Source organism: Oncorhynchus tshawytscha, linkage group LG09 (assembly GCF_018296145.1).
Source record: "Oncorhynchus tshawytscha isolate Ot180627B linkage group LG09, Otsh_v2.0, whole genome shotgun sequence".
Classification (NCBI taxonomy): domain Eukaryota; kingdom Metazoa; phylum Chordata; class Actinopteri; order Salmoniformes; family Salmonidae; genus Oncorhynchus; species Oncorhynchus tshawytscha.
In genome coordinates, this window is record NC_056437.1 from 60,069,250 (window position 1) to 60,091,933 (window position 22,684).

The following is a 22,684-nucleotide window of genomic DNA, read 5'->3' on the forward strand; positions in this document are numbered from 1 at the left end:
GGAGAGGGAAAGAGAGAGAGAGGGAAAGAAAGAGGGAGAGAGAGAGGGAGAGAGAGAGAGAAAGAGAGAGAGAGAGAGAGGGAGAGAGCGGGACGGGGAGAAAGAGAGAGAGAGACAGAAAGATGGGGAGAGAGAGAGAGAGAGAGATGGGGAGAGAGATGGGGAGTGAGAGAGAGAGACAGAGACAGAGACAGAGACAGAGACAGAGACAGAGACAGAGAGGCAGAGAGTCATAGCGACAAAGGGAACAGAGAGAGGGAACATGAACAGTGTGAAGCTAGTTTGTGAAAAAGCAAACAACCTCCCAAATATCCTTTGTCTTCTGTCTGTTAAATCTTTCAAAAAAAACAACCTAAGAACGGTTTAATAATCATCTTCAAATCAGTGTTTTCTAAGAAGATCTTATCAATAGATCTTTGCACTTGGATCAATTGTTACTTGAGCGACTGATTAACAGTTTGGGAAACTGTTCTTTAGTGTCACCATTCACGTCTACAGTACCCACTTTATATGGCATGTACCTGTATCTGTCTTGTTGCCCATAGAGCAGTATACTCTGATAGCTGAACCCTTATTACAATTCCTCTTTTTCATCCCCCTTTTCCCTCTCTCCCTTTTTCTGCTCTTCCTCCATCTCTGTTTTTTGTTGTTGTTTCTTACTGCCCCTGAACGTACAGTACACTCTGGATCTGTGACTGGCTGACTGTGTCTTGGGGAGGGAGGGTGTCCGAGATATTCTGTAGGTTTGTGTTCTACAAGAGGTTTCATGTGTCTAAGAAGAGTCGTGAGAGTCCAGACGTCCTTGCTGTCTGTTTTCTATTACATATGCCCTAGAAAATCAATATACAATCTATAGCAGGTATGGGGATGTTTTTTGTGAGGGTGTATGTGTTTCCAGTACCTGAATGGTGCTGTGCAATCACTTATTCTGACTATACACACAAAAAAAAAAACTACAATACAGTATATATATGTATATATTAACTGCCCCCCCCACACTCCTGTTTTTGTAAACACACAACCACTAACCATTCATTGGTCACTGGGGACTCGTGCTGCAGCCACGGGCATACTTTAGGAAAGTGTCACCGGGTTCAGAAACGTGCCACCAGCCAGCTCCTCCCCTCTCTCTGTCTCTGTGGCCTGGAGTTGGTGCCTTGTTATGGAGTTCCTCAGATCCCAGTGTGTACTCAGCTTACGAACAGCTGAGAATGGCTCGGGTTCTCAGAACGCGCCCGGTTTCCCAGGTGTTAACCAGTATACGTTCCTCTTAGCCTGACCACATGTAGAACAGAGAGGAGTGGGATTCATGCTGTTTTGAAAAATGAGAGTATGAGACAGCCCACAGTAGGGCTGATTAAAATGTGCCCCTGCCCTGTAGCACAGGTGCTGCCAAGTGGATATGACTGCACTGTCAGGGGCATTTTGCAGAAATGTCACCAGTGTTTTCCATTACGTATGTTATTGTTACTGTAATGATTGCAAACGCACTTGCCGCTTGGCAGAGAGAGCACATCTGTACGGTTCGTTCTTCGTTACGTATGTTATTGTTACTGTAATGATTGCAAACGCACTTGCCGCTTGGCAGTGAGAGCACATCTGTACGGTTCGTTCTTCGTTACGTATAGTTGTTGTTTAAATGTAGATATGGGGTTCGACACACATACACACACACACAGCTCAACTCATATGTGGTTGTCTGTATTTCCTGTTTACCGAATCAGAGAGCAGAAACAGCACAGTCTTACTCCCCATAGCGCACACTGGCTCTCCCACACACCACTACCACTGTTGTGTCTACAGTGTGTTGCAGCTGTTATTTTGTTAGCCTGATCCAAGATTTGTACTTTATGTGCTTTTTACGCTCCATTGTACAACAATATTCAGAGGAGTTGGATAAAGCACACACAGATCTGGGACCAGACTAACTACAGTGCCTTGCGAAAGTATTCGGCCCCCTTGAACTTTGCGACCTTTTGCCACATTTCAGGCTTCAAACATAAAGATATAAAACTGTATTTTTTTGTGAAGAATCAACAACAAGTGGGACACAATCATGAAGTGGAACGACATTTATTGGATATTTCAAACTTTTTTAACAAATCAAAAACTGAAAAATTGGGCGTGCAAAATTATTCAGCCCCTTTACTTTCAGTGCAGCAAACTCTCTCCAGAAGTTCAGTGAGGATCTCTGAATGATCCAATGTTGACCTAAATGACTAATGATGATAAATACAATCCACCTGTGTGTAATCAAGTCTCTGTATAAATGCACCTGCACTGTGATAGTCTCAGAGGTCCGTTAAAAGCGCAGAGAGCATCGTGAAGAACAAGGAACACACCAGGCAGGTCCGAGATACTGTTGTGAAGAAGTTTAAAGCCGGATTTGGATACAAAAAGATTTCCCAAGCTTTAAACATCCCAAGGAGCACTGTGCAAGCGATAATATTGAAATGGAAGGAGTATCAGACCACTGCAAATCTACCAAGACCTGGCCGTTCCTCTAAACTTTCAGCTCATACAAGGAGAAGACTGATCAGAGATGCAGCCAAGAGGCCCATGATCACTCTGGATGAACTGCAGAGATCTACAGCTGAGGTGGGAGACTCTGTCCATAGGACAACAATCAGTCGTATATTGCACAAATCTGGCCTTTATGGAAGAGTGGCAAGAAGAAAGCCATTTCTTAAAGATATCCATAAAAAGTGTTGTTTAAAGTTTGCCACAAGCCACCTGGGAGACACACCAAACATGTGGAAGAAGGTGCTCTGGTCAGATGAAACCAAAATTGAACTTTTTGGCAACAATGCAAAACGTTATGTTTGGCAACACAGCTCATCACCCTGAACACACCATCCCCACTGTCAAACATGGTGGTGGCAGCATCATGGTTTGGGCCTGCTTTTCTTCAGCAGGGACAGGGAAGATGGTTAAAATTTATGGGAAGATGGATGGAGCCAAATACAGGACCATTCTGGAAGAAAACCTGATGGAGTCTGCAAAAGACCTGAGACTGGGACGGAGATTTCTCTTCCAACAAGACAATGATCCAAAACATAAAGCAAAATCTACAATGGAATGGTTCAAAAATAAACATATCCAGGTGTTAGAATGGCCAAGTCAAAGTCCAGACCTGAATCCAATCGAGAATCTGTGGAAAGAACTGAAAACTGCTGTTCACAAATGCTCTCCATCCAACCTCACTGAGCTCGAGCTGTTTTGCAAGGAGGAATGGGAAAAAATTTCACTCTCTCGATGTGCAAAACTGATAGAGACATACCCCAAGCGACTTACAGCTGTAATCGCAGCAAAAGGTGGCGCTACAAAGTATTAACTTAAGGGGGCTGAATAATTTTGCACGCCCAATTTTTCAGTTTTTGATTTGTTAAAAAAGTTTGAAATATCCAATAAATGTCGTTCCACTTCATGATTGTGTCCCACTTGTTGTTGATTCTTCACAAAAAAAGACAGTTTTATATCTTTATGTTTGAAGCCTGAAATGTGGCAAAAGGTCGCAAAGTTCAAGGGGGCCGAATACTTTCGCAAGGCACTGTATGTGTTACCGGCTGACAACATGCCCACAGATCAGGCCAAACAGCCCCCTACCCCCTTTCCTCTCACTACCCCCTCGACTTCCCCCAAACCTCTAAACATCATACACTCTTTCACAACTATCAACTACTAACAAGCCCCTCCTCTCTTCCCCTGTTCCTCTCCTCCTCTCCATCTGTGCCTGGCAGAGCGGGTTAACCAACAGATTTTTCACCTAGTCGGCTGGGGGAGTTTGAACTAGCGGCCTTTTAGTTACTGGCCCAGCTCTCTTAAACCGCTAGGCTACCTGCTGCCCCTATTGTTACCATCACGTCTAACATTACCCGAGTAAGTAGGTATCCTTACCCTTGCAACAGTAAGGAAGCAGCTCTGCCAGAACAGCCCATACATCTCCTGTTTCTGTGGCGTAGTGCAGCTTGATGTACAAGTACACCACCTGGACAGGACGTTAATTCCATTGCGGGGACCATGGTGACATGTACTGTACTTCAAATCAAATCAAATCAAATGTATTTATATAGCCCTTCGTACATCAGCTGATATCTCAAAGTGCTGTACAGAAACCCAGCCTAAAACCCCAAACAGCAAGCAATGCAGGTGTAGAAGCACGGTGGCTAGGAAAAACTCCCTAGAAAGGCCGAAACCTAGAGAGGAACCAGGCTATGTGGGGTGGCCAGTCCTCTTCTGGCTGTGCCGGGTGGAGATTATAACAGAACATGGCCAAGATGTTCAAATGTTCATAAATGACCAGCATGGTCGTATAATAACAAGGCAGAACAGTTGAAACTGGAGCAGCAGCACGGTCAGATGGACTGGGGACAGCAAGGAGTCATCATGTCAGGTAGTCCTGGGGCATGGTCCTAGGGCTCAGGTCCTCTGAGAGAGAGAAAGAAAGAGAGAAGGAGAGAATTAGAGAACGCACACTTAGATTCACACAGGACACCGAATAGGACAGGAGAAGTACTCCAGATATAACAAACTGACCCTAGCCCCCCGACACATAAACTACTGCAGCATAAATACTGGAGGCTGAGACAGGAGGGGTCAGGAGACAGTGCAGCACGAGAAACTGCAGCACGAGAAAGGTGGAGGTGGGACAGAGTGCAGGACAGACACACTGAACCCCAGTCAGTGTCTGTGGATGAACTCAGACCCATGAGCCTTTGGCGTGTGGTACGTGTCATTGTGTCCGAGAAGTTGAGAGGCAAGGAGAGAGAGGGGGGGGTCCTAGTACGTTGTGATAGTACAGCCCCACTGGGCACACACTGGTTGAATCCACGTGGTTTGCACGTCATTTCAATGACGGTAGCAAAGGTAGCTGCGTGCGTCACCTTTTGTGACGCGTCACGACCAGTTGTAGCTCAATGTGTGTTACTGCAACTCCCGTCGCACACACACACACACACACACACACACACACACACCTTCTTCTCCCTCCTTCCGATTCTCTATCCATCCGCTACTACTGTTTCTGTTTCTCAGTCTCTCTCTCTTGCTTCCTCTATTCCTCTCTCCTTACGTCACCGTTTATAGTACTATGACCACTAGCTAGTGTCCGTGCACTCACACCGATCGCTGTTGGAAACCCTTCAAAAAAAACACAACAGAAGGAAATGTAGTGTAGTCGTGTACTTCTCCCTTTGTGCATTGTTAGCAACAGATCTCTGCTGAGCTGATGAGAATTCTATGGTGAGAATTCCTCCAGTCTACTATGTTTATTGTACTGGGATTCGCCATTGTGTTCCTGTGTTATTCTGGCCTGGCTGGTGTAAATCAAATCAAATCAAATCAAATCAAATCAAATTGTATTTGTCACATACACATGGTTAGCAGATGTTAATGCGAGTGTAGCGAAATGCTTGTGCTTCTAGTTCCGACAGTGCAGTAATAACCAACAAGTAATCTAACTAACAATTGTAGCAGAGAGCAGTGGAGGACATGAATGAACGGAGCACAACGCCCAGCGTGAATTGTATTGTGTTGATCTCTGTTGTGTAATATTTCTTGTAGTTCAATTTAACTCAAGCTTTATTGACAATTGAATTCAGTTTCGTGGCATTATAAGTCCCTATCTTATATTGCCACAGCAAAAACGCATAATGATAAATACACATTTAATCAATTATAACACTCTTTCTTATCGCTTCCTCTCTCTCTCTCTCTCTCTCTCTCTCTCTCTCTCTCTCTCTTTTTCAGTTTTGTTGACGTGGGTGAACTGCTCCAGTGTGCGATGGGCCACCAGAGTCCAGGACATCTTCACAGCTGGCAAGCTGCTGGCACTGGCTCTCATCATTATCATGGGCATTGTGCAGATCTGCAAGGGTAGGACTAGGCACCGTGTGTGTGTGTGTGTGTGTGTGTGTGTGTGTGTGTGTGTGTGTGTGTGTGTGTGTGTGTGTGCAATTGTGCGTGCAATTGTGTGTGTGTGTGTCACACTCCATACCACAGAGTCTGCCCATCTCTCTCATCTCTCTCTTGGTCCAGAGACACCACAAAGACACCAAACCCCACTGACATGCCATCACTGGGTCACTGTGGACTCAAAGTCTGGGTCACTGTGGACTCAAAGTCTGTGTCCCAAATGACACCCTAATCCACATATAGTGCACTTCTTTTCACCACAGCCCTATGGGCCCTGATCGAAAGTAGTGCACTACATAGAGAATAGGGTGCTGTTTGCGACACAGACATAGCTTCCCGATTCACAGAGATAAGAGGTCACAGTTCTGGGGCCTCTGATAAAACTCACAGAGCTAATAGAGTTTTATGGTGGTTTTCATCCCAGTCGTGTCTGTGGGTTAGTTAGCATAACACTAATGAGGGTCAGTTATGAGAGAGACAGACAGAGACAACAGTGAGAATAGGGCTATAGACACAGAGAAAGGAAAGAGGGATTCTGAGTGTTTGTGTAAGAATACAATGGGTGAGAGTATGGGAGAATCATCAACCAGAGAGAGATGAGGGAGAGAGGCGGGGAAGAGGCAGACAATGACAGAGAAAGAAGGAGAGGAAGAAAGAGGGAGGCAGGAAGAGAGATTAAGGATGCATGACCTGTTCGTATTGGCATGACAACGAAAAGATGAGACTAGGAGGAAAGGACAGAGATAGACGGGGTCGGAAGTAGACATGGTGTGCAAGCCAATAGTGCGTACTCTGTCTGTCTGTCACACACACAAACACACACACATGCACACACTGCATCCTTATTGTTATGTCCTATGTGTGACCTGGCAGCTCCCTTATCAATCTGCATTGCTATAACAGAGGCAGTAGTAGTGAACCAATTTCACAAAGCTAAAATCTCTACACATCCCCCCAAAAAATCCTCATTCAATTTTTTTTCATTTTTATAAATACATATTTCACAAAAATACAAAATCTAGGCCTACACCACTCTAAAATCTAGGCCTACACCACTCTAAAATCTAGGCCTACACCACTCTAAAATCTAGGCCTTACACCACCATAAAATCCTCATTCTAAACCCCATTCATTCGCTCTTCTTCCCCTCTGTTCCTCTCTACTCCTCCAGGGGAGTACTATTGGCTGGAGCCAGCCCATGCCTTTGAGTCCTTCCAGGAGTACGACGTGGGGCTGATAGCCCTGGCCTTCCTACAAGGCTCCTTCGCCTACGGAGGATGGAACTTCCTCAACTACGTCACTGAGGAGCTGGTTGACCCCTATGTGTAAAGCCTTACTACAATTAGTCCATGCGTGTGTCCCAAATTCTATATTTTGATATTATATTTGAGAACTAGACTGATCCCTATTGAATGAGACCTACATGTCTTTAATGAAGGGTCTACCTTTTTGGTCTACCTTTTCCCCATCCCTCTCTCTATTCTGAACTGGACTGATACCTATTATCTCCATGTCTTTAATGAATGGTCTACCTTTTCCCCATCCCTCTCTCTATTCTGAACTGGACTGATACATATTACCTACATGTCTCTAATGAATGATATACCTTCCCCCATCCCTTCTCCCCATCCCTCCATTCCTCTCTCTATTCTAGGAATCTTCCACGTGCCATCTTCATCTCCATCCCCTTGGTGACGTTCGTGTACGTGTTTGCCAACATCGCTTACGTCACCGCCATGAGTCCTCAGGAGCTGCTGGCCTCCAACGCTGTTGCTGTAGTGAGTAGCTCCACCCACCGTCCTGCCAGGATCAGGAAGCAGCTCTGGGTTTATTCGCGTTCAACCTCAGTATTAACAAAGGCCTCTGGCGCCCCCTTGTCGGTCACAGAGAGTTAATGGTCCTTAAATTCAGATTCAACTTTGAATTCTGCTTAGTGGAGTGGCATATCTGTACCATATTATCAATCAACTGATGCTACAATTTTAACTTTTAAGTGTATAAGTATCAAACCTTGTGGTGTAGCTATGTAGCAGTTCATTGAATGTGTAATTGTGTGTTTCACCATATTCTCTTGTCCCCTCTCATCCTCCCTATATTCCTCTGTCTATTCCTTCCTTCCTTCCTTTCTCTCTCCAGACGTTTGGTGAGAAGCTGCTAGGCGTGATGTCATGGATCATGCCCATCTCTGTTGCTCTGTCCACCTTCGGAGGGGTCAACGGGTCCCTCTTCACCTCGTCACGGTATTCTCCTCCACATTATTTATCTGCCTCTTGTGTCTCTGTTTTTCTTTATCTATCTCCATATACAGTACCAGCAAAAGTTTGGACACACCTACTCATTCCAAGATTTTTCTTTATATTTTACTATTTTCTACATTGTAGAATAATAGTGAAGAAATCAAAACTATGAAATAACACATAGGGAATCATGTAGTAACTAAAAAAGTGTTAAAACAAACAAAAAATATATTTAAAATGTGAGATTATTCAAAGTAACCACCCTTTGCCTTGATGACAGCTTTGCACACTTTAGGCATTCTCTTAACCAGCTTCATGATGTAGTCACCTGGAATGCATTTAAATTAACAGGTGTGCCTTGTTAAAAGTTTAATTTTAAAAAACTTCATTTGTTTGAGCCAATCAATTTCAAGAACTTTGAAAGTGTCTTGAAGTGCAGTCGCAAAAACCATCCAGCGCTATGATGAAACTGGCTCTCATCCTCTGCTGCAGAGGGTAAGTTCATTAGAGTTACCAGCCTCAGAAATTGTATCCCAAATAAATGCTTCACAGTTCAAGTAACAGACACATCTCTACATCAACTGTTCAGAGGAGACTGCGTGAATCAGGCCTTCATGGTCGAATTGCTGCAAAGAAACCACTACTAAAGGACACCGATAAGAAGAAGAGACTTGCTTGGGCCAAGAAACTAGCGCAATGCACATTAGACTGTCCTTTGGTCTGATCAGTCCAAATTTGAGATTTGTCTTTGTGAGACGCAGAGTAGGTGAACGGAAGATCTCTGCATGTGTGGTTCCCACCATGAAGCATGAAGGAGGAGGTGTGATGGTGTGAGGGTGCATTGCTGGTGACACTGTCAGCGATTTATTTAAAATTCAAAGCACACTTAACCAACATGGCTACCACAACATTCTGCAGCGATACACCATCCCATCAGGTTTGCACTTAGTGGGACTATCATTTGTTTTTCAACAGGACAATGACCCAAAACAGCTACAGGCTGTGTAAGGGCTATTTGATCAAGAAGGAGAGTGATGGAGTGCTACATCAGATGGCCTGGCCTCCACAATCACCCGACCTCAACCCAATTGAGATGGTTTGGGAGGAGTTGGACTGCAGAGTGGAGGAAAAGCAGCCAACAAGTGCTCAGCATATGTGGAAATTTCTTCAAGATTATTGGAAAAGCATTCCTCATGAAGCTGGTTGAGAGAATGCCAAGAGTGTGCAAAGCTGTCATCAAGGCAAAGGGTGGCTACTTTGAAGAATCTCAAATATAAAATATATTTTGATTTGTTTAACATGATTCAACATGATGATGAATACATTTTGTTTTGTTGGTTACTACATGATTCCTTATGTGTTATTTCATAGTTTTGATGTCTTCACTATTATTGTACAATGTAGAAAATAGTAAAAATGAAGAAAAACCCTTGAATGAGTAGGTGTGTCCAAACTTTTGACTGGTACTGTATATCTTTCTCTGTGAACTCTCTTGTTTTTTTTTATCGGTGTACTTATCCCACCCACGTCAACCGTTCATTGCTCCGTATTGTTGCACTGGGTTGGATTGTATTAGTAGTTAACCCATCTCTCACTCGCTCTCAAACAGGTTGTTCTTTGCTGGAGCCAGAGAGGGCCACCTCCCCAGTCTCCTGGCCATGATCCACGTGAAGCGTTGTACCCCCATCCCTGCTCTGCTCTTCACTGTGAGTGCTACATCCTTTCTCTCTCTCTCTCTCTCTCTCTCTCCATCTCTCTTCCCCTCTCTCTTTCTTTCTCTCTATGTATTTACCTTTGACACAGGTGTCTGTGTCTGCACAGTACACTATACAGTGGCAAGAAAAAGTATGTGAACCCTTTGGAATTACCTGGATTTCTGCATACATTTTACAACAAAATTTGATCGGATCTTCATCTAAGTCACAACAATAGACACGGCGTGCTTAAACTAATAACACACAAATGATTGTGTTTTTCTTGTCTATATTGAATACATAATTTAAACAAAATAGATCTCAGAAGACCTAAGATTAAGAATTATTGCCTTGCATAAAGCTGGAGAGGGTTACAAAAGTATCTCTAAAAGTCAGTCCACGGTAAGACAAAGTGTCTATAAATGGAGAAATTTCGGCACTGTTGCTACTCTCCCTAGGAGTGGCCGTCCTGCAAAGATGACTGCAAGAGCACAGCGCAGAATGCTCAGTGAGGTTAAGAAGAATCATAGAGTGTCAGCTAAAGACTTACAGAAATCTCTGGAAGATGCTAACATCTCTGTTGACGAGTCTAAAATATGTGAAACACTAAACAAGAAAGGTGTTCATGGAAGGACACCATGGAAGAAGGCACTGCTGTCCAAAAAAGTTCGCAAAAGAGAGCACCTGGATGTTCCTCAGTGGTACTGGCAAAATATTCTGTGGACAGATGAAACTAAAGTTGTGTAGTTTGGAAGGAACACACAACACTATATGTGGAGAGAAAAAAGGCTCAGCACACCAACATTAAAACCTCATCCCAATTTTAAACTATGGTGGAGGGAGCTTCATGGTTTGGGATGCTTTGCTGACTCAGGGCCTGGACACCTTACAACTGAAAAATTAATTCCCAAATTTATCAAGACATTTTGCAGGAGAATGTAAGGCTACCTGTCCGCCAATTGAAGCTCAACAGATCTTGGGTGATTCAACAGGACAACAACCCAAAATACAGAAGTAAATCAACAACAGAATGGCTTGAACAGAAGAAAATACGCCTTCTGGAGTGGCCTAGTCAGTCCTGACCTCAACCCGATTGAGATGCTGTGGCATGACCTCAAGAGAGCGGTTCACACCAAACATCCCAAGAATATTGTGGAACTGAAACAGTTTTGTAAAGAGGAATGGTCCAAAATTCCTCCTGACCGTTGTGCAGGTCTGATCCGCAGCTACAGAAAATGTTTGGTTGAGGTTATTGCTGCCAAAGAAGGGTCAACCAGTTATTAAATCCAGGGGTTCACATACTTTTTCCAACCTGCACTTTGAATATTTACAGTGTATTCAAAATAGTCATTAACATTTATAATTGCTTCTGTGTTATTAGTTTAAGCAGACTGTGTTTGTCTATTGTTATGACTTAGATGAAGATCAGATAACATTTTATGACCAATTTATGTAGAAATCCAGGTAATTCTAAAGGGTTCACATACTTTTGTATATACAGTGGGAATAAAAAGTATGTGGAAGAGTGGAGGCTGTTATAGCAGCAAAGGGAGGACTAACTCCATTTTAATGCCCATGATATTGGAATGAGATGTTTGACGAGCATAAGCATTTGGGGTGGCAGGGTAGCCTATTGGTTAGAGTGTTGGACTAGTAACCGGCAGGTTGCAAGTTCAAACCCCCGAGCTGACAAGGTACAAATCTGTCGTTCTGCCCCTGAACAAGCAGTTAACCCACTGTTCCTAGGCCGTCATTGAAAATAAGAATTTGTTCTTAACTGACTTGCCTCGTTAAATAAAAGTAAAAAATGTGTCCACATTCTTTTGGTCATGTAGTGTACCTTATATTTTCATATACTGTACCCATATTGACCCATTCTCTCCCTCTCTCCCTCCCCCAGTGTCTGTCCACCCTGTTGATGCTGTGCACCAGTGACATGTACACCCTCATTAACTACGTGGGCTTCATCAACTACCTCTTCTACGGGGTCACTGTTGCCGGGCAGATCGTGCTGCGCATCAAGGCACCCGACATGCACCGACCAATCAGGGTGAATTTCAAAGAAGACATTTTCTTGGAACTGGGTTCTTGAGGCTATACTTACTAAATGTTTCCAACAAATCTTCATTTAGGATACACTTTATATATACTTTTTAATTGGACGTCCCACTTTAAATCTTTGTCATACATCTATCTTTATATGATTGTTTAGTACACTAACGTTAACTCATGTAAACTCGTACATCGCCTCGGTCTGTACAATTGCCCTTATTTTAGCTCAACAAAAACGTAATACTTCCAGATCAACTGTACTGTCAATACCATTGTAAAGCACAATTTCTCCCCTTTCCAACAGAATCAATTACATGACCTAAACGCTGCCTGTTTCTGCATAATTCAAGCAGGCAATGAGCCCCATCTGGTCTTTTTAAAAATGGCGGGTGGGGAAGAGAAACTAATGCGTGATAGTGAGAAGGAGAGATGTTGTGTGGGAAAATTGCTTTTTTTCACTCGATCTGTCCAACAGCTTTGAGAATGATGATCGCATGCAATGATGACGCAAAAAAATGACTAGGTATCCCCCCATTACCCCCGTCACTGTCCATTTCTTGTTTTTAAAGGAGGGTAGAAGTGCTACACCTGGTGGACAGAGATTGTAAGACAGAAATAGTTGCTTTATGCCTGCTGTATGTAACTACATGACACGTCAAGATGTAACGGAGGGTCAGTTTTTTTCAACTTTTCTCCAATACTATAGAGCCATTACCATGTCGATCAACGCTTGAATAGAAACCTAGTTCTCACCCCCGATTTTGACGTCAACACAGTCCCATTAGTTTTCTTTGTAGCCTCATTTGAATGTTGCGGTTGCGCACATTTGTACAGAATGGGGTGAGTTTATGTTACTCCTCTGACACCATTTAAGCTAGAAATTACATTCAAACTTTAAAATGTGTCTGGATTAAGTTGCTTGCATACAACTTTTTGATAATATTTGTACTTTTTAACCTATTACGCTTTTTGTCCTTAAAAAAATGTAATCCTCCACTTGAATGGGATTTCTAAAACCTTCTAAAAGTGCCATTGTTATAAACTTCCATGACTTCAAACATTCTATTCCATGTCAACAATGTAATTCTTTGACACAAATCAGCTACTTTGACCACTTTCCCCCATTGTCTCATGTTAGATAGCGTGACGACCGTCTGCACTGATCTGTCTGATAACGCGCACTCACGGGATAGCTAAAAAATCAATTTGGCTGTTCTAACGTTTGAAAATGTTACCACTACCTAGCCACGTTTCCTAGCTAGGTAGTGTAGTGAAGATGTGGCTAATGCACAAATACGTTTTCAATATATCTGTTCTGCAGTAATAGTGCGCCCAGTTCTACAGCACAGCTGACTGTCATCTGCGACATTATCATCGCGTTGGACAAATGTTACAAAGTAGCGAAGGCACAGTGCCAGCTGTCAGTCAGATGCTGTACGTGCTGATTTCTGATTACAGTCAAATAACTTTGGTGCAGTTCAACTTCATCAACAAGCTGGCAAACAAGCTACCTAAATAAAGACCATTCAAACAACCTTGCACTAGGCTGCTAGCTGGAGCAAGTTTGCTCAGATGATGAGTTTGCCGTAGTAGCCAGTGCGTCATAGCTACTGCGATTTTTTTAATTTAGGAACTAGTGTTAGATCGATGAGCAAAAATCTAGATTTTTTTTTAGAGACGAGTTCCACGTCCTACAAGACAGATCAGTTGAGGGACGAGTGTCGCATAGGGGTGTCACATTATGACATCCTGGTCTACTTCTCTGCAATTTAAATCTGAAATCAGAACACTTCCTCCACTACCACAATAATACTTTTAAAGAGCTAAATCATGTCCCACAAGTTTACTTAATGTAAAAGTACCATCTAGTTTGTTTCACAGTGTTTAATTCCCTTTTGAAAGTATGGGCTAATTTTATAGTTAGTGCAAAGATTTTGGTAAATCTGACTGTAGGTATTTGAGGGCCTATTCTCATTGTGTTTTTGCATTATGACTCCACCGATCTCTCTCTCTCTCTCACTCTCTCACCCTCTCTCTCTCCCCCTCCAGATCAGTCTGGTATGGCCGGTCATCTACCTATTGTTCTGGGCCTTCCTGCTCATCTTCTCCCTGTACTCTGAGCCCATTGTGTGTGGCCTCGGCATGGCTATCATGCTGACTGGAGTGCCGGTCTACTTCCTGGGTGTCTACTGGGACAACAAGCCTGAATGCTTCAACAGCTTCGTTGGTACGGCAACTTTATTTCTTTATTTAACCTCTATTTAACCAGGCAAGTCAATTAAGAATAACTTCGTATTTACAATAAACTGGAACTTCCTTCAGATGAATTCAACTTTATTCAACCTTAGTTGTTTTTATTAACTCAACTGTCTCTAGTCACTTGACGTTATGTTACGTATGTTGATTCACAGCGTGTCACTACTAATCTCAGTAGCCAAAACCAAATCAGCAATGTTAAGGCTGTTATGATAGACTATGTGTCCGAAATATGTGTTGCATACTGCTTACTAAAACAACACACTGTGTACTAATCAACCTGTGTATCATTTAGTATGTACTGTGTAGTAATCACACGGAGGTCTCAAAAGACGATTCTCTGCCTCATTATTGTGCAGGGAATTCTACTAGATGAAAAGCCAAAATGAGTATGACATCCTGGGATTTAAAGCATACTAGATTTTCAAAATTCCACTTACCATAAAACATTCTATTTTCCCAAACCCAAAATGCCTACTATTTAGAACACAAGTATGGGGATTCAGACAAGGCCACAGTTACTAATCTAACTATCTAACCCTGTGTATTTTCCTGTTACATGTGCCAAGGCTCTATTGTACTGTGTTTATGATGTGATACTTATAAACTTCTTTGTCTTTCTCTCTATATCAACTTTGCATTCACTATACGTTTGCAGTCTTTTGTCATCCTCTTGTTTCCCTCTATTTCTACTATGGATCCACAGACTAGTTTTGGAGTCTACTCTAGTGTCCTAACTGCTCCTCTTCTCTCTCTTCAGCCAAGATGACCTACCTGGGCCAGAAGTTCTGTGTGGTGGTGTATCCAGGGGAAACAAAGGGAGCAGGGAACGGGGAGGAGGGCGAGGAGCTGAAGGAGTCCCAGGCTCCTCTCTCGCAAGACGATGGGGAGACACGAAAGTCTGCAGACTGCTAAACACACACCTTTACTAGCCCCCCCCACACCACCACCACCCACCAACTCCTCAACACACACACACACACACACACACAGACACACACACACACAAACTCAGAGAAACACACTCTCATTGAGGTAGAGTCAGAGTTTCAGGTATATCACTATGGCAGAGAGGAGTTAACACTCATAGACTCGGAAATACTCTTAGTGACACACACTGTTTTTATGTGTTCACCCATCTGATTGTATCTTTGTTTCAATCACCAATGTTGTGCCAAATAGAGGAGAGGAGGAGGAGACCTATATAGACCTATATCCGGTCATTACATTTCAGTGTGCCACCTTTCAACGCTGCTTATTGCATATCCAACCTGACATCCTCACAGATACACACTCATCTTTTCATCCTCTAATCCTTTCATTTACCCCCTTAACTACTCTTTTTTTTCATCCTCCTCATCTTCCTCCACACACTCCCTGAACACTCCATGAGTGAGAGAGCGCTGGCCATTTTAAAGTACTCGTACTGTACTGTGGCAGATTCATCATCAGCATTGCTTTTGTGTTTTGTTTCTTTTTTGCCACCTTTGGAATAGAATTTGCCTTGTCTTACTGAAAACACACCAAAGCTGTATTCCTTTATCAAAACCATCAAATTCAGATACCATTCTTTGAATGTTCTGTTTCAAATACACTAAATACTGTCTTTGATTCCAAAATATTTTTTTTATAATCGTTGTAATTGTTTATCTCACGTGTCATTGTTATTATATTCGTTTTTTTATGTTCTATATCAATAACTTTTGGGTCTTCTTTTTCTTTTCTTTTTTGCAACAGCGAAGGTATACTTTTAAGAGCCTATGAGGGATCTGGTTCGGTGCCTTAGGTAGTGGTATGTAATTGTTATCATTGACAGGTTATTTTATCCAGAGATTTTTAAAGAGATTTTTTTTTTTTTTTTAATCATGTTGATGAAAAAAACAAAGAAATGGCCATTTTGAATATTCCAGGTTGACTCAGTGTGTTTACTGCATACCTGAGGAAGATTTCATTAAAGGCAGACAATCAACTCCACAAATGAACAGTCTGATGATTTAAAAGACGAGAAGCACAGACTAACAAGCCGACTACAGTTCTTACACCTATAGAGACACGGACACACACACTCGCATGCACACAAACACACACTCAATTGTCAACGCCCTGGGAGAAAATTGTCAGAAGTTGAATTGTATGTGTAGCTAAGCTTACTTCAGTGTAAATCAACAGCAGTGGCGTGCTGGTGTTGATGTAAATGTCTATTATTAATGTCTATCAGTAATGAGGTAATTCAGTATTTGTGTAGATGAATACACATCTACACATCTACTCTTCAATGTAGTTTGATAGTGCTTTATTTGGTGACGTTTGAATTAATATAACTGATCATGTTTTATCCCCAAAAGAATAACTGGATAATATTACATGAATGTAAAGTTACGTTTGTTGTTAAAGTGACATCAGGGATTTAAATACACCCCCTATATGAACGAGAAATGTTCTGTTTGTTTGTTGTCAGGTGACTCTGTAATATACCGTATACATACACTACCGGTCAAAAGTCTTAGATCACCTAATCATTCAAGGGTTTTTCTTTATTTTCACTATTTTCTACATTGTATAATAGTGAAGACGTCAAAACTATGAAATAACACATATGGAATCATGTAGTAACCAAAAAAGTGTTAAACAAATGAGATTCTTCTAATAGCCTTGATGACATCTTTGCACACACTTGGCATTCTCTCATCCAGTTTCACCTGGAATGCTTTTCCAACAGTCTTGGAGTTCCCACATAAGCTGAGCACTTGTTGGCTGCTTTTTCTTCACTCTGCGGTCTGACTCATCCCAAACCATCTCAATTTGGTTGAGGTCGGGGGATTGTGGAGGCCAGGTCATCTGATGCAGCACTCCATCACTTTCCTTCTTGGTAAAATAGCCTTTACACAGTCTGGAGGTGTGTTGGGTCATTGTTCTGTTGAAAAACAAATGATAGTCCCACTATGCCTAAACCAGATGGGATGGCGTATCGCTGCAGAATGCTGTGGTAGCCATTCTGGTTAAGTGTGAATTCTAAATAAATCACAGACAGTGTCACTAGCAAAGCACCCCCACACCATAACACCTCCTCCTCCAGGCTTTACGGTGGGAATTACACCTGCGGAAATCATCTGTTCACCCACACCGCCTCTCACTAAGACACGGCGGTTGGAACCAAAAATCTCAAATTTGGACTCAGACTAAAGGACACATTTCTACCAGTCTAATGTCCATTGCTCATGTTTCTTGGCCCAACCAAGTCTCTTATTATTATTGGTGTCCTTTAGTAGTGGTTTCTTTGCAGCAATTCGACCACGAAGACCTGATTCACACAGTCCTCTGAACAGTTGATGTTGAGATGTGTCTGTTACTTGAACTCTGTGAAGCATTTATTTGGGCTGCAATTTCTGAGGCTGGTAACTCTAATGAACTTGTCCTCTGCAGCAGAGGTAACTCTGGGTCTTCCATTCCCGTGGCGGTCCTCATGAGAGCCAGTTTCATCATAGCGCTTGATGGTTTTTGAGACTGCACTTGAAGAAACTTTCAAAGTTCCTGAAATATTCCGTATTGACTGACCTTCATGTCTTAAAGTAATGATGGACTCTCATTTCTCTTTGCTTATTTGAGCTGTTTTTGCCATAGTATGGACTATCCAAATAGTAAAAGTGGTAAAAGTGCCATAATATGGACTTTTACCAAATAGGTCTATCTTCTGTATACCCTCCTACCTTGTCACAACACAACTGATTGGCTCAAACACACTAAGAAGGAAAGAAATTCCACAAATAAGCTTTTAAGGAGGCACACCTGTTAATCAATCAAATGTATTTATGAAGCCCTTTTTACATCAGCCGATGTCACAAAGTGCTGTACAGAAACCCAGCCTAAAACCACAAACAGCAAGCAATGGAAATTTAGAAGCACTGTGGCTTGGAAAAACTCCCTAGAAAGGCCAGAACCTAGGAAGAAACCTAGAGAGGAACCAGGCTCTGAGGGGTGGCCAGTCCTCTTCTGGCTGTGCCGGGTGGAGATTATATAAGAACATGGCCAAGATGTTCAAACGTTCATAGATGACCAGCAGGGTCAAATAATAATAATCACAGTGGTTGTAGAGGGTGCAACAGGTCAGCCCCTCAGGAGTACATCTCAGTTGGATTTTCATAGCCGATCATTCAGAGTTAGAGACAGAAGGTGAGGTAGAGAGAGAGAGCTGAAAACAGCAGGTCTGGGACAAGGTAGCACGTCCAGTGAACAGGTCAGGGTTTCATAGCCGCAGGCAGAACAGTTGAAACTGGAGCACCAGCACGACCAGGTGGACTGGGTACAGCAAGGAGTCATCAGGCTCAGGTCCTCCGAGAGAAAAGAGAGAAAGAGAGAGACAGAAAGATGCATTCCAGGTGACTACCTCATGAAGAGAGAATGCCAAGAGTGTGCAAATCTGTCATCAAGGCAAAGGGTGGCTATTGGCTACATTTTTGGTTACTACATGATTCAATATTTGTTATTTCATAGTTTTGATGTCCTCACTATTATTCTACAATGTAGAAAATGGTAAAAATAAAGAAAAACCCTTGAATGAGTAGGTGTTCTAAATCTTTTGACCGGTAGTGTATACTATGGATGGTGGTGTGGCCCAGTATACCAACAATGGCCTTGCTATTTGACCTTTGAAACACACACGTACACACACTGTTCTTCTTCAGATTTTATAACCAGTTTGGGGCCTTCTCAGTACATTCACACTGCCTTCTCCACACTGCCAAAAACCAATGAACACTCAAGAGTTTACCGGTTTCCATAGAGGGCTGGCTTTATGTTAATGACCACCACCTTTGTCTTAAGACCTCTTACCAGTGAAGTGAAGAAGTCATTCCTTTAGTCTAGATGTCTTAGTCTTTCATAGATGTATACACATTCCTCTGAAATCACATTAACGTTATTTCCGATGGTCATTTACTGATCATGCAGAAACAAAAATAATGTAATGGATGCAATTGTATTAATAATGTACAATAATAATACAGATTTGGACCTTAGACACATACTTTACAGTATTAAAGTCATTGAAACCAATATACATCTATACATGCAGTTTATGATAAGTCAACCAGTTTGTATAGAGACAGTTTGCCCTCTGCAGTGCTAGCACAAGTCAAAGGTCATGGTATGGGTTGGTGTCTGTTGTCCTTGTGAAGGTTTAATAATCACAGCGTTCGTTCAGGGTTAAAGGTCGAGTTCCAGGGCGACTACATTGCTGATGTTGCATTGCATCAATCAATGGTTATGTGTCACGTCATCAACTGGGCAGTCAGGCATCAGATTGCTATATTATATCATGTGGTTAGTTGATGTGTTAAATACCTACCCAGGCATTGTGAGATCTGGCATGCATCTGCAATGTAGTCTGCTTGGAACTTCAACATATACTGTAGCTCAGACAGGGTGTCTGAAAGTTGTGTGATATGTGCCTATATATCACTAGATGTCACATTAACTATATATTCTACTGTACGTACTGTATGGGAACTCACCACAGGAAAAACATTTTGTTTTTTAAAGTGGGTAATGTATCCTCTTTATCGACATAACTGTGCATTATTAATCCACTACCATCAGCTCAGTCGCCTCAGAAACAAACTGGCTTTACTCTTACAACAGAAGGACATTGCGATGCATGTGCACAGGGTTGATGTCTTCATATACATTCATGGTAACCCAATGTTAAACCCAATGTGTATCCTTTGTGTATTACTGAGGAAGAATCCCACAGGTATAGCACTTAAATATCCCCATTTTGCTATTTCCTTCAGTAGAATATTCATCTTTTCAACTACTATGCGTTACCAATGAGAAATCGTTGTAGCAACGTTGTAGTATCAGACCTACTGTTCTGCTTACGTTGTAGTATCAGACCTACTGTTCTGCTTACGTTGTAGTATCAGACCTTCTGTTCTGCTTGGTCAATATTAGCCTGGTCTTAGATCTGTATATGCAACCATGACTATCACTGTGGTAGCGTACAATGAATGGCTAAAGCACATAGACTACAGATAGAACCAGGCTACTCAATCAATGCATCATCTAAACTGATGAGCTATTTAATAACACCAAGCAATTGCCTCCCTTGACACAGACCAAACAGAGGACTGCAGGCCTTCAATGGTGGTTCAGGAATATACAGTAGAAGCCTTGGTGTGTGTAGTACTGCAACATAGAAATAAAATAGGTATTCTAAAAATTCTATTTTTATATATTGCAAAACACACCTCAGTAAATCATTGCCCACCTTCTTGTCTATGCTAGCCTGGTTAAACCACACTGAACGTTGCACTCACCAAGTGAAACAATGGTGAGCGCAATAACAACACATTTAACCAGGCTATGGCAATGCCTATCTATGTGTTGATGGAGATGGACGCGCTAAAATTCATGCAATACATGATGTGAGGTCTCACTGCGTTTTTGTTTTAAGCAATAAGATTGTGAGCCCCATACTTAATCCTCCTGGCACCATTGGGAGCCAAATAGACAGATAGTTCAAATAAATTAAGCTATTTAAAAAAAATACTTTTCTACTGCAAATTATTTTTGAGTCCAACCATCTCCCTTACACATAGAGCCAAGAGATTTTCTTGACCACATGATAACTGTTTAACTTTCTACCAACCTCCTGTCTCTTCTGGATTCTTTTTGTGAGTTTCAGCATGAATGTACATATAGTAACAAGAGATAAATAAATATATACTGAAGTATATTCATTGTTGATGACTGGTGTGGCGTTTGTATTTTTCCTACAGAACGTAGCTTTCAGTTCTATAACATTAAACATATCATTAATGACAACACAACACCGGTAACTGATGTTTTTTTTTTTTATTGACAAACTAAACCATTACATTAATCTACTTAAAATAATAATAATTTCTCACTTTCATGCACTGTAAACGTAACATCGGCATCATCAGTTTGATGCACTCAAAAGAGGGAGGGACAGGAGCGAGTGCTGACATGGTGATAAGCCCAAAGGACAAAACCTTCTCTTTACAGATATGAAGCAGGGCCCTCATATTTTAATATTAATGACACATGAGTGATTGTAACAGGGTAATACATCTCCAAGAAGGTCTAGGGTGGCCTGTCCCAAGGGGAGAGGGCTGAAGTTGCCCATAATCACTGATCTATGATCAGTTCAGCATTTATAGCCCATAATGGTTATGGTTTCGATTTGAGGAGGTTTAAGCTGATCCTAGATCTATGCCTAAGGGCAACATCTACTGGGGCCAAGGCGGGTGTGGTGGTTACAAGGCAAGCAGGAGGCTCGTGGGACCAGTGGAGGACCTCCCCTCCTCTTAGCGCAAGGACCAGATGTAGTACGGAGCCTCCCTGGATCTTGTAGTCTGCTGCTGTCTTCTCATCGTTCCTGAGGGAAAGAAACTGATATTAGGAAGAGAGGGACAATTTCATTCTCATGCACAAACTGTTATTTTTGTGTGTGTTGTTATCTGACCACTGACTAGAGAATGTCTGTGGACGTGTACTCTTCCTAGGAAGACGGGTTGCCTCCTACATTAACAATGGTCCAGTGCTGTTGCCCTAGGTCTGGAACTTCCAAGACTAATGCGGCGCAATCACTTGAACACAGAGAATATATAAGCTAAGGTTTCTTTTACACATGATTAATTCCACGATGTTGCCTCTGTGCCTTACATTTGTTTCCCACTGTAGATCAACCTCTGCTGCTGAGGCGGAATCCCCTCTTTCTCCTCCACTCGCTCTTTAATCCTCTCCACCTGACAAGAGACGAGCCAGAAAATACACACACTGAATACATAATATCACTGTATGGTTTCACTGAGGGCTGTGGCATGCGCACACACACACACACACACACACACACACAATGGGAATAGTGGAAAAAATTCTAGCACATACCTTGTCTGTGGGCTCTATGTCAATCTCAATTTCTTTCCCAGTGAGTGTCTGAGAGACAGACATTGATCAAATAGTTAGTCATGTTTAAGAGGATGCCTTCATAACCAGCACACGTCAGTTAGTTACTTATGATCCAAGTTATTCGATTCTTATTTTATGGACGCATGTAGCTAGCTAGCTACTGACTGTGTGCACTGAGCAGCTGAATTAAAACCTAAACTAGCCAAATTGCTTGTGTGGCTGCATATACTGTATGTGTCTGACGTTCTCTTACCTTGACTTTAATCAACATTTTAACTTATTTTGTTTCCTAAACACAATTATATTATAACTGAATTGGTATCTGTGTAATATCAGATAAATGTGGTATCCTGCTTAGCTACAACATGAGACATTTCTACACCAATCTTTCTTTGTCGCAAATAATTCAATTGAAGTTCCTGTGTTTCTCAGAAATAGGTCCCACTATTCTCCGTGCTCACAACGAAAGAGTTCCGCGATGTGCTTAGTAAACTACGGTGTTACGTTTTCTCCGTCAAAAAGTTGTATTAGATTAAATATGTTTATTTAAATAGTTTAGTTACTGTTCGAAAAATCCCTAGAGGTAGCCCCATAACTACT

General features: G+C 42.0%; 2 protein-coding genes across 2 annotated transcripts in view; one reads left to right on the plus strand and one right to left on the minus strand.

Moving 5' to 3' along the window:
• Positions 1–16,061, plus strand: part of LOC112214625 (solute carrier family 7 member 8a) — a 37,704-nt gene extending 21,643 nt beyond the window's left edge. The window contains 8 exon segments of the mRNA XM_024373522.2: positions 5,749–5,874; positions 7,085–7,238; positions 7,568–7,691; positions 8,050–8,153; positions 9,760–9,856; positions 11,745–11,894; positions 13,946–14,123; positions 14,913–16,061. Coding sequence (XP_024229290.2) covers positions 5,749–5,874; positions 7,085–7,238; positions 7,568–7,691; positions 8,050–8,153; positions 9,760–9,856; positions 11,745–11,894; positions 13,946–14,123; positions 14,913–15,067 — 1,088 coding nt within the window. The 3' untranslated portion in view covers positions 15,068–16,061.
• Positions 16,062–20,989: 4,928 nt separating this feature from the next.
• Positions 20,990–22,549, minus strand: LOC112214627 (NEDD8). Its single transcript, XM_024373526.2, has 4 exons — positions 22,338–22,549; positions 22,064–22,111; positions 21,839–21,921; positions 20,990–21,551 (listed from the first exon to the last, which is right to left on the minus strand). Exons 1-4 carry the CDS (start codon positions 22,353–22,355, stop codon positions 21,344–21,346), a joined length of 357 nt encoding a protein of 118 aa, XP_024229294.1. The 5' UTR covers positions 22,356–22,549; the 3' UTR covers positions 20,990–21,343.
• Between the last annotated feature and the right edge of the window lie 135 nt (positions 22,550–22,684).

Excerpts from the sequence above, each read along its gene's own strand:
- LOC112214627 (XM_024373526.2), bottom strand. Across the intron at positions 21,922-22,063 it reads ACATAGAGCCCACAGACAAG|GTGGAGAGGATTAAAGAGCG; the intron begins GTATGTGCTAGA and ends GTCTCTTGTCAG. Across the intron at positions 21,552-21,838 it reads ATCTACAGTGGGAAACAAAT|GAACGATGAGAAGACAGCAG; the intron begins GTAAGGCACAGA and ends TCTTTCCCTCAG.